General features: G+C 39.4%; 3 protein-coding genes and 1 non-coding gene across 13 annotated transcripts; 2 read left to right on the top strand and 2 right to left on the bottom strand.

Annotated features, from left to right (window-relative positions):
* Nucleotides 1-128: 128 nt before the first annotated feature.
* On the bottom strand, nt 129-2,727 carry LOC121992467 (pentatricopeptide repeat-containing protein At3g49730-like). Its single transcript, XM_042546883.1, has one exon. It carries the CDS (start codon nt 2,691-2,693, stop codon nt 819-821), a length of 1,875 nt encoding a protein of 624 aa, XP_042402817.1. The 5' UTR covers nt 2,694-2,727; the 3' UTR covers nt 129-818.
* A 1,755-nt stretch (nt 2,728-4,482) lies between these two features.
* LOC121992462 (growth-regulating factor 6-like) lies at nt 4,483-8,731 on the top strand. The gene is made up of 4 exons (XM_042546869.1): nt 4,483-5,020; nt 5,445-5,651; nt 6,501-6,810; nt 7,723-8,731. Exons 1-4 carry the CDS (start codon nt 4,624-4,626, stop codon nt 8,555-8,557), a joined length of 1,749 nt encoding a protein of 582 aa, XP_042402803.1. The 5' UTR covers nt 4,483-4,623; the 3' UTR covers nt 8,558-8,731.
* A 524-nt stretch (nt 8,732-9,255) lies between these two features.
* Nucleotides 9,256-9,329, top strand: TRNAV-CAC. The gene has a single exon. It is a non-coding gene; the product is annotated as a tRNA-Val (tRNA).
* Nucleotides 9,330-9,584: 255 nt separating this feature from the next.
* Nucleotides 9,585-15,360, bottom strand: LOC121992422 (putative pentatricopeptide repeat-containing protein At1g19290). 10 transcript variants are annotated; one of them, XM_042546810.1, is made up of 5 exons: nt 12,177-15,360; nt 12,019-12,092; nt 11,481-11,610; nt 10,359-10,436; nt 9,585-10,234 (listed from the first exon to the last, which is right to left on the bottom strand). In XM_042546810.1, the coding sequence occupies exon 1, from the start codon at nt 15,255-15,257 to the stop codon at nt 12,381-12,383; it is 2,877 nt and encodes a 958-aa protein (XP_042402744.1). In that variant the 5' UTR covers nt 15,258-15,360; the 3' UTR covers nt 9,585-10,234; nt 10,359-10,436; nt 11,481-11,610; nt 12,019-12,092; nt 12,177-12,380. The 10 variants fall into 10 exon arrangements, with proteins under 10 accessions (XP_042402744.1, XP_042402739.1, XP_042402733.1 ...); XM_042546805.1 differs by having other exon boundaries at nt 11,486-11,610; XM_042546799.1 differs by having other exon boundaries at nt 10,359-10,802; nt 11,504-11,610.
* Between the last annotated feature and the right edge of the window lie 959 nt (nt 15,361-16,319).

The following is a 16,319-nucleotide window of genomic DNA, read 5'->3' as shown; positions in this document are numbered from 1 at the left end:
CGACAGAAGCTAGGTCATGACCAGAAAACATCCATCTGCTTGAAGTTGCTCATCAAAATGGCTGGAGGTGATCCGAAGTGGGTTGAGAGAGGAGGGTTAATTCCCTGGCTGGTTCTGCTCGTGGGAAGTAAGCTAATTCTAATTGTTAAAGGCAAAACATATCATATTTACACTGCTCTAGCCTGTTATCACAATTAGCTAAGGCTAATCATAAATGGTTCATTAACAAGGAAAAAAAAAGAAACATGGTTTGATTTTTTTCTTGAATAGGAAAAACTCCCTATATGTCCCAGCTGCCATCAGCTCCAAATGATATCTACTGAGAACAACATTGAGCCAATCGATGGAGTTATTGAGTAATTTTTAAAAGGCCAGATTGTCCCATGCACCAATATTATTTGACCAATATCACAAACTCTGCTTGGTCTTGCATCGAGAATACTAACAAGAATGATCTCCACTTCTTGGAAATTAAATTAACCGAGCATTGCAAGGGACTCGAACAATTGAGTGGCCAATGCCCTTTTTCTGTCTTTAAATCAAGATCCCACTACAGAACAGGTGGTGACAATACTGAGGAAATTCTGAAGCATTGAGACTCAGATATACTGATCCACAATTTGAGAATGCCGGAAGCATATAACTTATTCGCCTTCCAACTTCATTGAAGGGGAGAAGACCACCATGGTGTTAAGCAGGACACAATGTGTGCCCGATGAAGGCGGCTAGAAACTATGAAAATGACATGAAATCCAAGAGGACAATAGTAATTCTGCAAGCAAAAATCCAGTAGCAATTATATTTGAGACTCTTTTGGATCAAGGAATATAGGTTTCTTCATCGAAAGGATCTACTTGATTAGAAGGATTCCTAGAGTGTTGGTGATTGAATCTTCGTCTATGACTCTTCTCCTTTTTCCTTTTTCTCTTTGCCTTAGCCTGTGCTTTTGCCTTCTCTTCAAGGTCTCTCACCCCTCGTCTCTTATACATTTTGAAAGTAATGTGCATTTCCTCAGCCATTTTCCTCACTCTCTCTGTTATCTCAGCTGCAATCAACCTATTGTATAGCTTTTTCAAACCTTTCATGAGCTTTGCAAATGTGCTTGGTTGTGGCATCAACCCGGCATCAAGCATATTCAAACAGTAAAGGCTTGCCTCTTTTACATGCTTTCTTGAGAGCAAAGCATGAATCCATATAGTCCAAGCATAAACATTTAACTCGCAACCATTGTTCAATATGCAACTCCAAACCTCCTTAGCTAATTCAAGCTTCTCATCTCTTAATAGCGCATTCAACAAGTCTTTTAAGATGCCATACTGAGGTGTGGTAAAGAGACCTCGTCCGACCATATCTTTGAAGTATGTGCATGCCTCAATTAACGATCCTTGCTCGACAAAACCATGTACCATTATCACAAATGTATCAAGTCCAGGACTGAGCCCACTAGCTTCCATTTCGTTCCAGATAGTTATGGCTTGTTTGAGCTCCCCAAGCTTGCAGATCAATCTTATAACAATGTTATAGATGGATAGATCAGGAAGACAGCCACTTTTTGACATTTTGCTCATGAGCTCCAAACACTCCTCCAATTTGTCCTTCTTCTCATATGAAGCAAAAAAGTGGAAGTAAGCACTTGGATCAGGCCTCAATCCTTGCTCAACCATTGCATCGAGGAACTCATAACCTCGATCAACTTTTCCTGACTTACAAAATCCACTGATGAGAGTTGAATATGTCACGGCATCAGCAGCACAACCATTACGCCTCATTTCCACAAACATTAGCATAGCCTCGTCCATTCTGTCTCTTGAGCAAAGCGCCTGGATCAAGGTGGTGTATGAAACAACAGTTGGTTCACACCCTCTACGCCTCATCTCTTTCAGAAGCTCATAGCCATCCTCCATCTTACCCGCAGCAGCAAAGCCACCGAGCAAAGTGTTGAAAACAACGACATCGGGCTCGAATCCAGCATCTTTCATCTGAACCAACACAAATTTAGCCTCCATGAGCTTCCCCAGCTTGCACCAACCGTAGAGGAGCGAGGTGAAGTGCTTCAGGTTGGGAGGGAACTGCTCCTTCATGTCTTGGAAGAGCGAAGCAGCTTCTTTGACACTGCCTTTCTTGCAGAGGGCGTCCAAGAGGCAGCCAAATACATGCTCATCGGCCTCGCAACCGTACTTGGGCATTTCATCAAGCACCTCGACGGCCTTGGCCACCATGCGGGCGGCAGCGAAGCGGCGGATGAGACCAATGAAGAGGTCGGGAGTAAGAAGGTCGGGGGTCTCGCGCCGTATCTCATCGACGAGGGCCCAGGCGGGGCCGAAATGGCGCATCTTGGAGAGGACGCGGACCATGGCGCGGTGAGCGCCGGGGGACGGTTGGTGATCCGGGTGACGGGAGGCCCAGGAGAAGTATCGGAAGGCGAGGGTACCAGCGTCGCCACATCGGGAGATGACGCGCTCAACTAGGCCCGGGCGGAGTTCAACGCCGGAGTCACGGAGGGCGAGGGCAAGCTTGGGCGGCCGCGAATGGAACTTGCGGAGGATGCGGTAGGTCCTCTCGACGTCCGCAGAGAAGCTGTCGACGCCGCCCTCTGCTGAGGCGCTGACGTCGCGCCGGAAGATGAGGCGATGCGTCGAAGAGAGGGTTCTGGGGAAATTTCTCCGGCGACACCTCGACAAGATCCTCTGCATTATTTTTTTTCGCAACTTTCCCGGAAAAATCCCACTTAAATCCTCAGCGTCCAAAATCGAATGAAAATGATGTCAATTTCAAAAATACGATAAATTTAGAAACATTTTCCTCTAATTTGAATTCGTTATAATTCTTGTGCTGTTGACTCTAGTCTCCTACGGAGATATGATGGTTAAAATATAAAGTGTTATCATATAATGTCTTAGAGATGAAATTTAGTATGTTTAAGTATGTCTTTCTCTTATATTTTGTCACCTACACTAATAACTAATAGTTAGTAGTCATCTGTGATTTACTTTTTCCGTATTAGATAAGGATAGATTGACTAGAGCGTTGAAACGAGCGAATTATCTTTGACATACATATTATTAACCCTAAATTTATTATGACAACTATGTTAATTTATAGAAACTATAATTATACTATTATTTTTTAGTTGACATGTATATCCAAAATTAATGATCAGAAGATAAATCAAGTGCTCATCTATATTCAATCTAGACGATCAATATTTTTAGGCTTAATTATTCTTATTGATAAATAAATTAGCAGAGTTGGAGCCATGGTATCCTCATTATTAAGGGTGTTCTTTTTGAAAATGAAAAGAGAAAGGTGTTGTATGTAAAAACTCTTTATTACTATTTACCTCACCCGTCCAAAAAGAAAACCACTCTGGTTTCCTCGACTCCATTCCTCCTCTCCCCTCAAAACCACCTTCCACCTCGCTACATTGAAACTGCTCAGAATCCCAGATATGATACATCTGTGTAGAGCATAAATCTGTCTATACGAAAAGATAAAACTAACACAGGTGCAATAACTGCAATTGGTCTCGCAAGCATCTGTCTATACCCTTCCTAGACAGTCCAGTCAACGACATAACAATGCTGGAGAAACCCTCAACTAATCTCCAATAATATCCAGCCAGACCAAGATAGTTGCGAGTCCCTTGTACAGACTTCAACTACTCCTAACTGGTAACAGCTTCTATCTACTGTGGATCCATAGGTGTACCCCTACCGGTGACCATGTGTTCCAGAAATCTCATAGAAGACAATCAAAATACGCACTACTGAACTTCGCATATAGATGTTCCCGTTGAAACATCTCCAAGACTATGCGAAGATGGTGTATGTGATCTACCTCGGTCAGGAATAGATCATAATATCGTCAATGAAGACAATGAAAACTTATCCAAACACCCTAGGAATAACAAATATATCGAATCCATGAAAACATCTAGGGTACTGTAAGCTTAAATGGTAAAACCAAAGACTCATAACGTCCGTACAACATGTATTCTCAACCGTAAGATCCTCGACAACAAATCTAAAATCAGATCACCAACTACAAATCACCACATCCATAGATATCACATACATGCTACTCTCTATATATGTCGCTATCAACATCAAACACCAAATAATAGATCGTCAAGTCAAATATTCTCTATTAGATCATCTGAAAGCAACATATCATAATATCTAATCTAACAATATCCATCATCCTACCAATGGTGTATCACAACTGAAATCCAAGGGCGTCCCTTGATTTCCTGATCAATGACCAACAACTCTCCAAATGGTAGAGATACGGTTAATCCATGAGATATGAGTATACAAAACTCTACTAATCATATCCAAAAATATCCAAAGAGTATGTCTAATCTCATCCATTCAAATACCCAAAAATCCACCGTAAGGGAATGATAAACCAAAATCCATAGGGTCACTCAACTTCCTGGCTAAAAGTCTACCCATTAAGTGAGTATCTCCACAACTCTTATAGTCGTTCCATAAATATCCTCTGTCCAGCGCTTCTCCAAAAATGCTTCTTTACCCCTTCTCCTCCTCCTCCTCTGCCTCCTCTCGTGAGCACATGGCCTCTCCTTTCATCTAGTTGCAGGCTTAGGTAGTCACGGAAGGGACAATGGACTTTAACGAGGCTATTGGCATGGGTGTCTCTTCTGAAACTGTTGTTGGTGGCCTCCTATCCTGCTCATCCTTGCTTCCGGGCATCGAAGTCAGCAGCCCAAGTGTTCCCTTTGGATCCGTTCTGCAGAAGCACGAGAGACTCATGGAACACGACGACTATGATCGGAGATCGGTCAAGGGCAGGCCTGAGGCATTGGCCGCCGTACCCCCAAAGGTGGCTCCTTTCCTCCTTAAAACCAACTCCTGCCCCCTATTTCCCTATGGAGATCAAATGCTCAGTTTCTCGTCGAGGTCCAAGAGTGAGATGGTGGTTGGTGCTGATGGAACTTTGCCTTACTACGACCAACCCTCATCGACTTCTTCTGCGCAATGCTACATCCCTAGGAACGCAGGTAACTCATGCTAGTACGGTAACGGCCGTGGTGGTTTTTGTTTCGGAGGTTTTACTATATCAGGGGTTGATAATTGATTGGGGGGGGGGGGGGGGGGTCTTGTCCTAAGATCCTTTTATTTCGAGTCTTGTCAAGGAAAAAGTTGGCTCCTCTATAAAGAAAGTTGCAAGGCGAAATGAAGTGTATCGAGGAGAAAGGCCAATAATTCTTTCCCATTTACCTTGCTACTTCCCTCTGCTCACACATCTAAAACGATCGGTAAAGAAAGTGGAAAAGAATGATATTTTGTGATCTATTTTTTCCAACTTGGTGTCTATTCGTCTGTTAATTCCTTCGCTCTTCTCGTTATCTTTCCCCTATCTCATTTGATATGCTTCATCTTGAGGATGCTTTTTTCCTCATATTTATTTTCTTCCTACTTCAGGTATAAGCTCACATGCGAACATGCAAGGCGTTCTGGCGAGGGTCAGAGGACCCTTCACTCCTTATCAGTGGCTGGAGTTAGAACACCAGGCCTTGATCTACAAGTACCTACTTGCAAATGTACCCATACCAGCTACTCTGCTTGTTCCCTTAATGAGAAACCCGAGTGCTTCCGGGTTCCCCCTGTCAGCTGGGTCTTTTGCTTCAGGTGGTTATTGGACTTTCAATTTAGCAAAAAGAACGGTTATCTACTTATCTTGCGAAAATTTTGTTGCCAACACATATAATGATGCATGCATTTTCTAGCTTCAAGGAAATATTATAGTTTTAGGATCTTCATTAGCTCTCTGACATTTTTAGTTATGGCAAATGAGTTGCAGGTGCTCATTTTGATACACATCACAATCCTTTTTGGTTATCTATGCCTTTGAAACCTCTTCTTAGTACATGAAAACTTTCAAATTCATAAATGTACTTTGTGAAGATCTTTCGTGCTTCTTTTTCTTCACAATACTTTATGAATTGCTTGCTATGGATAAAAATGAATAAAAAAGAAATTGGAAGTATATGTAGGTTTATCTTTCTACTCTAGCATGTTGCAAATTCAGTTCTAATAAACATTAGATAGTAAATTGGTGTTAATTTTGTAAATGCCCCAAGATGAATCTGTTCAATCTAAAATGGCAAGACCATAAGTAGCATGCCCATGATTGCCTCACTTAACAATGCGAGACTAAAGGGTGGAGTTTCATCCTCTCCTCACTTTGTCTTTTCTCTCTTTAACATTTTCCTTTGTCTCTCACATTTCACTAAGGTGAGAAGCAAAAGGTCGGGAAGTGGCATTGATACCATGTGAAGTCCATTTCAATCTGAAGTATCAAGATGCTTAGATGGAGATCTCTTTGATTTTATGCATGTCTATGATGGCCTGAAGTCTTTGTAACTATAATGCCTGAAGTCTTTGTTCCCACTCCTTCCTTTTTACTCCCTTTTAAAACAATTTTTGGTTGCATTTTCTTTCTGATTGTTGCAAGTGGTTGGGGGTCTCTCCATCTAGGTTATTCAAGAAATGCTGATCTAGAGCCTGGTAGATGCTGTCGGACCGACGGGAAGAAATGGCGATGCTCTAGGAATGCAGTTGCTGACCAAAAGTACTGTGAGCGACACATGAACCGGAGCCGCCATCGTTCAAGAAAGCATGTGGAAGGCCAGAGTTGCCATACTGCCAAAGTGATGCCTGACGTCACATCTTCTCAACTGACCTCAGCTGTTCCTGGTGCTACTTCTAGTACTCCCACAGTTTCACAGCAGCAGAGGAAAACCTTGCAGTCAAACATCACAGATCCACCCCCTGTGCAAGTAAAGGAGTAAGTAGCCTTAGAGATTAGTTTGGTTTGAGCTTTCAATCTATAGCATAGAGATCTTGTTGAGCCAAAATATTTGTTGGGAGAATTTGTGAATTAATGGGTTCAATAAGGAATTAATATAACAGTTAACTTTCATAATATGTTCTAATTATCGGGCTGATCGATTTTATCTGAAAGATGGATATATGAAAGCATCAATGACACTTACAAAAAAGTATTTCTAGTACTATACAGGAAAATTGAACTTTCACTTGAAATTTTCACCATTCCATCAGTTTAGCCTGCTTTGTTTTGTTGAATTTTGCTTACAAGTTCATGAGCTTGGGAAGCCTGTGATATTCATTGATTACAACATATTTACTGTTGAATACATTACTGTAGATCAATCAAAAGGACAACATGAAGTTGCACCAAACTAATAGCAATCCTTGGCTAGAAATACTAGCTTGCATGCCTTTTCTTGGTAGAAAGAAATTATGAAATGTCAAAAGGAAAAAAAATAAGTAAACTCTTTCAAAGGAATGCTAGAAATCATTCGAGTTCTTGAGTGTAAACTTCAAAAGTTACAGGCTAAGTACTATAAAGACAGTTGTTGTGGAATTTGAAAGAACTGCTGTTTTGATTGTGCTTTATACACTGTTGAGTAAGCTTATATTGATATACATCATGATCCAAATTGATCATGAGTCAGGATTCTGTAGGTTGTACTAAATAGACTTCCTTCACACCCAGCATTGAGCTTAAGATATCTCTCCCCCCTAGATATGGTTGTAATTTTATCGCCTTGTCTATTAAATTCCAGAAGCAATTATTTGTAGATCTCTGAAATTCATAATGTGGTTGTCTTAATTCTATATAATGCTTAATGTGCTTCCTGAAAACGGCCTTTAAATCGTTCTTTTGAATATGCAGTTCTGTTGAGATCTGCAGGATGCTGAATAACAAAGAAGTTCAAGATGATTATGCCCAGAATCCAAAAAGCATCTCCATGCCGAGTCCTGTTGAGCAAAGGCCTGTTAGTAATTTATATCCTTTCGCAAAGCAACACACTCTACTTGAGGGAACCTCCCATGGAAGAGCATTTGGTCTCAATTCCAATGATTCACTTTTGAATACTATGAGGAACTCATTTTCTGTTAACATTAGTTTTACTTCTGTTTCAATGTTCAATGACCAGCATCTCCAGTCCAGTCCCCATCGGCACATCATTGATGACTGGTCCAAAACCCAGTCTGAAGTCTTGCCTGCATCTTGCCCTGAGGTTGAAGAAACACTGTGTGATAGAACCAAACACGCCGTCTCTATTCCAAAATCTGGCTCTGGTTTTTCATCTTCCTCCTTCAACCATGACAAGCAAGCACTTTCACCACCAAAGTTATCAAGAGAATACAACCTTGGACATGCGGGTCTAAGTGTAGGGGTTCTAAATGACGCGTGCCAAATTCAACCAAATTGTAGACCAATCTCCTGGGAGGCTTCCATGGCTGGACCTTTAGGGGAGGTGCTGAAATGCACTAGTTGCAATCCGAAGGATCAAGGAAAGAACTCTTCGTCCCTGCATCTAATGGCAGATGACTTGGATTCGAATACACGAATGGATTCCTCACCAACAGGTGTCCTTCAGAAAACTTCATTTGCTTCACTGTCTAGCAGCACAGGAGGTAGCCCCATGGCTGACAACTGCATGCTTCATGAGGGCACAAGTAGCTTGTTCAATGACCTCCTTGGTTCAACTCTTCTAACTTAATGCCCCTAGCTATCCCCTCATTCTGAGATGGCAGAATGGAAACTAGAATGCCTGATCAGAATGAAAGCTGTAGACCTAATGGAAACAGTGTTGACTTAGCATTCCAGTTTGTTTATTTGTTTCTTGCTTGTGTACAATTAAGTTATATGCATCTATAGTTTACTGAATCCCCAATCTGTTTGAGTTTGATGATTTGGAGGCATTTGGATTGATACTGATCTGATGCACTTTGTATTTACTTTGTGATGGCTGTTAATCTTCCTCTTCTGCAGTCAGTCAATTGGAAAATGGTTTTAGCTTTTAGTAATTTGCAATTGTTATTGAGTAGCATTTCTGAACTGAGTGTGTTGCTTGGTAATGTCTGAAGTTTGAGAATATTACTTGAATCATTTTGTGCATAGCTCCACCCTTCATATGTTTCTTATATATATGGATGTTTTAATTTGAGAATGTTACAATCCTGACTAATATATAGCGTAAAGTTAGAAAACTTCCTAATCTTATAACTAAGCATATTTTTATGCAAATCACACCACTGCATTGGAAAACATAGATATGGTACCATAAGATTTGCAATGCACGTTTCTAACAAAATTTTCTAGAAAATATTGAAGGGTATCATTGTTGAAAATTGATTTTGGTAATTAAGGTAATTAAATTTATGTATGAATAAAATTCAATGCTTGCAAAATATATAAGTCTGGGTGGTGTAGTTGGTTATCACGTTAGTCTCACACACTAAAGGTCCCCGGTTCGAACCCGGGCTCAGACAAATCTCTTTGTTGAATTTTTATGGCAATATTTTTGATCTTTCTGTTTGTTTTATTTTTATATAATGTTGGATTGGAAAAGAACAATACGGCTACTACTGGAGGTGTTGGGTGTTGCACTTTGTGCTTATAAATCTTCGGTCTTCTATGAACTTTCCTTTTTAAAAATCTTTTTTGTTATTTCCACAATGACATTGTCCTTATTGGAAAAATGAACATGATCAAATAAACTTACAATATCTAATACTTGATAACAATACCAGAAATACCTCTTTTTTTATATAACAAAATTTGAATCAACGAAACAGGAGTAGAAGCCTTATACGAAATTACAATTGATCTGCAACTCGAGTGAACCTCTAAATTGTTCGCTGCGCATAACACTTTGCTGGAATAAGTGTAACACTGAAGTATCTGTCTATAACAATTTTAGCATCGATAAGGAATCCACAAGGATTTGTACAGTCTATTGCAGCCACAATTACTGAAACCGAAGGAGGTTCGCCAATCCGTTTACGCGAATTCTCCGATTATCTTCAGGTTCGGTGGACAGAAATGGTAGCTAGATTATTTCACATGCATTGCTGCAATCTAACTCCAGCCACAGTTTCTCAATCCCTGCTTTCTAGGCTGATTCAAAAGAGGGTTGGGTTAATGCCATGGACGAAACCTTCCATGGATCTTCCTGAGTGGTTCCTGATAACTCCTGGACCTTGATTATGTTCATCTACTTGAGAAGCAAATTTGCATTCTTGCAAGAAGGAACTTGTGGATTCCGTGCTGACATGGCGACTCTGATCCCTGGTTGGCATGGCTGAAGAACTCCTTATTGAAGAGTTTCATTTCTCCATATCCACATCATCCAACATGCCATGTTGGGACATTTGTGCAAAAAATAATGGCAAAACTGAAAACAAATTCCCACAATTAACCAAAGAATAGGAACTCTCCAAAGAATAAAAACACCTAACTGTTCAGTTTGAACTACCAACGGAAAAAGGAATATATTGTCTCAGTAAAGAGACTCATACCTGACTTCGAAGAATTAAGATATCTGAGGAGGGTCCAGCCACAGGATGTAGTAGTTTCTCCAATGTTTATCAATGTATCTGTAGTTTCAAAAAAGAAGCGCCAGCACAATGAGTTGTTTGTCCAACTGTTATGTTATGATTAGAAATTCTGATAATCTATGCATATCAGCATTACATCATAACTTGCAGGTGTCATATTGCTGACCATTTCTATTAACTATAAACCTTTTCATCAATCTAAAATCTAAATCATGCCTCTTTCAGATTCACGAGAAACCAGCTGTTACATTCTTCATAAAACATGATGATAATCCTTAATTGATAACTTGCAGGTGGCTATCACATATCCTTTCTACCAATTATAAATGTTCGCTTCAACCAAATCATGCTCTTCAGATTTACAAGGAACCAGGTGTTTGCTGGTCATGTGTTAGGATGCCTAATCTGGAACAAAGATAAGGAGATGATATTAGCAGAAAGAAGTACCTCAGATTGCCATCTAACAGAATGGTAAATTTGTCAAAAGGGAGGGCAAGAAAGGAGAAGAGACGACAAGAATTGAATCAATAGACTGTTAGGGTTAGAGGATGGTGATAAGTGTCATGTACATGTCATGATCATGTCAACAGCATGTTAGAGGGTTAATGAATGGTGATAATTGTAGTGTGCATGTTACAATCACAAGATCAGATGACCAAGATGAACAACTAACAGCATCCTTTGGGAGGAGATACCACAATCTCCTCTAACGAATGGGTGCACAAATTTGTTGAGAGAGAAACTTGTCGTTTTGTGTAAGGCAGTTTTAATAGGAGATTGATAATTATTTTGTTATAATGACATGCTTACTAATTTATATAGAGCATCAATAACTTCTCTCTCTCTCTCTCTCTCTCTCTTATTTGAATATGACAATGCCTATAATAACTCCTACCAACTTAGTTAGAGAATAAACTTCATCTCGAGAATTGCCTACTTGATCTCAAAAAACTGATCCATGATGGAATGACACATTTCACAAAATTATAAATACAAACTGTTGGAATTAATCAACAAATACAAGCATACTTCCACAATATGAAAATAAAATTTCACTACTTGAATGAATAAAAAGACTCGGACATGACTTAGTTAACAAATGTTACTTGTTCCTTTGTCATGCTTATAGACCAGGCCCTCCTGGACCAGTCCCTGCCTTGAGAAGAAGTGCCACCCATTATTGTCACCTCCTGCAGCTAAGTGGGCCACTAACCTGGGAGGGAAGGTGAAGCGCATAAAAAAATGCACCTTTTAATTGAACATTTCAGCATGATAGGTTGTTTGACTAGATAAAGCAAACTCCTTTTTTTTCTGTTTATTTTCTTATGTGTTTTACCTTGAACTGTCTGCTCTATTTTTGTGTGTGTGAAGATGAAAACTACACTAGCCTCTAAAGGAAGATCCACAAAGAAAACAACAGAATTGGTCAATTTTTTTATAATGAAATTCAAATACATTGAATCAATTTTCCCCCTAAACCACAAATGCACAGGTGGTGTCATCCACAGCATTATTTTTACCAATAAATAAATCTATAATAAAACAGAATTAGAGTACCATGCTAGATAGCACAAGAATAAAATGAATCCATGATGACGTAAAGATAATCTCAGTAAAGTACCTCATGGTTTCAGAACAAGAATACCCAGCATAATGTGGTTGCATGTGCATCTTCACAAAGTCAATGTGGATCTCCTGAACCACAAAGGTAAAGTGAGCTAATGTGAATGACTTTGGAGAAGATACCAGGATAAAACTGATAATGATTGTGTACCTTACCCTAATAAATTCATGGAATGAAATCAGTATGTTTGAAGAATATGAAATAATTGTGAATTTTATGGAGAATTACTAAATTGTTCCTGTTGAAATTGTAATCTGGACTTTCGAATCAGCATGAAGCAGGATAAGGATTGTTTTAGTGCCTTTAAGAGTTGCAATATGAAAGATCAACAATCTAGAGCAGAATTTCCAACAAAGAAGCTACCCTTCAGAATGTATTGATACATCTAATTGTTCAGCACTATTTATCTGCCTTGTTTTTATAGTTACAGGTGTTGGACTCATGTTTCCTCTGAAATTAGACACTGGCAAAAGCCCACGTATATGCATTTCTTCGTATAGTTTTGGTATCTCATGCATTTCTCCAGATTTGATATAACCGTGGATCAACGTGCTATACGTAACATAATTAGGATCCACGCCACTACTAATCATTTGATCCAGGAGTTTGATGGATGCTTCCATTTCCCCTTGGCAACAAAGGCCATTAATTAGTGTAGAATACGTAACAACATTGGGATAAATTCCTGCCTCTATCATCTTATATTTCAGCTTGAATGCTTCTGTTAGATTGCCAACTCTGCAGAATCCATCAATCAATGTGTTGAATGTAATAACATTCGGTGCTAAACCTTTTGACTGCAGCTTGTTGAATAGATTGACAGCTCTATCTAAATTTCCAGATATGCAGAGACCATTGATGAGAGAATTGTATGTTATAATATTGGGAAAGAGGCCCTTTTTAATCATTTCATCCCTTAATTGAAAAGCCTGATCTATATTGCCAGCTGCTGAATAGCCATGAATAAGATTACTGTAAGTAAAATTGTCTGGAACAAAACCCCTCTGCAACAAGTCTGCAAAAAATTGTTTTGCATCCAAAATCCTTCCAGATTTGCAAAGACCGCAAATAATAACATTATAGATAATGTTGTTAGGCAGGAGATTCTCATTTTTAGACTGAGCGAGCAGATTTGTGATTTCGTGATGGTAGATATTATTCGTAACACACTTAAGGTACTTATCAGAATTTTCATACTTTGGAAGCATGCTAGCATCCACAATTTTTGCCATTATAGCATTTGCCTCGTCAATCTTACCCTGTCTATAAAGACCACTAACAAGGGCAGTGCATATGTATGTATTTGGAGTTAAGCCTTTACCAACCATTTCAAAATATATATCAAAAGCCCTATCCAACATTCCTTCTCTGCACCATCCAGCAATCAGAATTCCATAAGTAACTATGTTGGGAGTCAGTCCACTCTTGTGCATATTAGTTAGAAGGCCATCAATCCTATCAGAACCGTTAGCTATGAAGTGCCCAGAAATAAGAGAATTGAACATTTCGATTGAAGGAGAAAACCCAGAAGGTTCCATCTCATTCCATAACTTAAGAGCTTGCTCCACATCACCAAGTTTACAATAACCGTCAATCACTGTCCTGTAAGTAATGCTATCAGGAGGACATCCCCAGGCCTTCATCTTTTCCATAATATTCACCGCCTCAGATATTTTCCCTGCTTTACAAAAACCATTTATCACTGTATTGAATGTTATTTGGTTCTTTGTGAATCCCCTAGCTAGTATCTCATTCCAAAATTTCAAGGCTTGTTCATAATTCCTTGATTTGAAGAACCCATCCAACAATGTGGAACAGCTAATCTCATTTGGAGCAACAGCTCTTTTCAGCATCAAAAACCACAAGTTCAGGGCATGATCTATTGCACCTGACAGACAAAAGCCTTTAAATAGTGCATTATAAGTTATAACTGTAACTTCGACTCCATTCCTTATCATCCTGTCACATATTCCAAAAGCATCTCTCATAAGACCCTTCTTGCAATACCCATCTAATAGAGAATTGTAACTGTAGGAGTCTGGTTTTAGATGACCCTTCTCCATATCGAAAAGCAAAATCTCTGCTTCCTCAATTCTTCCGGACTTGCAATACCCATTGATCATTGCATTACAAATAAATATGTTTTCCTTCATCCCTTCACTCAACATTTTATCCCGGATTCTCATTGCATCATCCATTCCCCCCATTTGGCAATGAATGTTAATTAGCACACCATAAGCAACTTCGTCAGGACTCAAACCATGGAGCTGTTTCATGTCAACAAGGGCTTTCTCGGCTTCCTTAACCTTGCCTTCTTTGCAGTAACCCTTAATCAACAAAGTAAAAGAGACAACATTTGGCAAAATCCCTCTTTTAGTCATCATGTCGAACACCTTGAGTGCTGCTTCTGTCTGGCCCAAACTACAGTACCCATTGATCAGAGAATGGAAAGTCACAATATTAACATCAAACCCCTTCCTTTCCATCTCTGCCACAAAGCTCAAGGCTTTCTCTAGATTTCCACCCTTACAATAGGCATTAACTATTATAGACGTTGTGAAAACATCAGGTAATATCCCAGCTTTGCACATCTGTTCATAAACTAGAATTGCCGCGTTAATATCCCCTCCTTTAACCAAACTACTCAAAAGGCTGTTGCAGGACTTCAAACTAGGCTGACATCCGCATTTCCCCATATTATCAAACACAAAAAGAGCCTCCTTTCGCAATCCACCCTCAGCATAAGCCTTCAGGAGCATGTCAAACACCGTAGGAGAGAAAGTGAACTCCTTGTACACCTTAACCATCCGATCAAAAACAAAAGAGACAGACGGCTCCGGGCTAGCCGAGCTCATCATCGCCACCAATTCCCTCAACAACCCTCTCGCATCGTCGAACATGCGTGCTCGAGACAAAATGTGGACAATTCTGCAATAAGATTCCGCGTTGGGCCTGAAGTACTGCTGCCTCAGTGCGATCCGGAAGAAGCCCAGGCAGGCGTCGGCGTCGAGTCGCAGCCTGACGAGGACGGCGTCGAGGAGATCGTCGGAGAAGCGGAAGGGAAGCTTGGGAATGGCGTGGAAGCGCTCGAGGGTGAGGATGCGGCATATCCGGTCGACGAGCTCAGATCTGGTGATGCGGGGGTGGGCAGCGCCGGAGTGGATGAGCCGGCAGAGAGTGGGCAGGTGCGAGGGGAGGAAGAAACGCGAATGAGGGAAGAATCTAGTTGTGATCATGGGTTTAAGGTAGGGTTATGGGGTTTGGAGATCTCGGCCTTTGTTTTGTGTTGTTCGCTGGCTTTGCATCTTTCTCCGTTCTCGTTCAGACACCGTCCAGGCTGCTCTCCGTATAATAACTCGAACAAGCAGGTTTCTGGGCCGGAATAATCAGACAAAAGAATCCTGTACGTTGTCTCTCGCTCTCTTGTTGTTTTTTTAAAAAATAAATCAATATTTTCATTATTTTTAAATCTAAAATAATTATTTAATTTAAATAATATTTTATGGCTCTTACAAAATAATTTAAAAAATCGAGAAGCTCTCCATCGTGTGTTATCTTATACTGCTAACGTTAAGCAAATGGAGATAGATTGTAAATGAATCAAGCGTTCGTGAATAAGTTTGGTGTTCGACTTGATAAGAACTTGTTTATGTTCGTTCAATATACATAAGATTAATTAAACAAACAAGTTTGAACAGCTCGTTAAGCTAAATAAACAAGCTTAAACACATGTGTTCAGCTCGTTAATGTACGTGAACAACGTTCATGAGCAATGTTCATGAACCATATTCATTGATAAAACTTTTTTCAATATGATAAATAAATAATAAAATAAAATAAATAAATTTAAATTATCAAGTTCAATAACCAATCAAATAACTAAAAATTTTAAACAATCAAACAATCTTGAATTCAGAGCTTGATAACATCTAAATGAACCAAGCTTGAATTGAAAGTTTGATAACATCTAAACGAACCAAGCTCAAGCTCATAAAAAATAAACCAAGCCAAACTTGAACACTTATTTTAAAAGTTTGGTTTATTTTAATCTCGACTATCTTATCAAACAAGTTTAAACACCTCAAAGCTCAACTCAGCTTGTTTACCGTCCTAAATGGAGAGTTGAAAAAAATAAAATAAAATAAAATTATTTATTTCATTGTTGTTATATATAGTCAATGAGTAACATAATTGTTGTTATACTTATATGTGGCTCTTAGGTTTCACCAGTTATAATTAAGCTAGCATAATTCAAATTATCATAATGTTTTTTTTTTTAAATGTATTTAATGCAATAT

The sequence above is a fragment of the Zingiber officinale genome, chromosome 1B, assembly GCF_018446385.1.
Source record: "Zingiber officinale cultivar Zhangliang chromosome 1B, Zo_v1.1, whole genome shotgun sequence".
Lineage (NCBI taxonomy): Eukaryota > Viridiplantae > Streptophyta > Magnoliopsida > Zingiberales > Zingiberaceae > Zingiber > Zingiber officinale.
The sequence above is the reverse complement of the archived record's forward strand: the minus strand, read 5'-3'. Positions and strand labels throughout refer to the sequence as shown.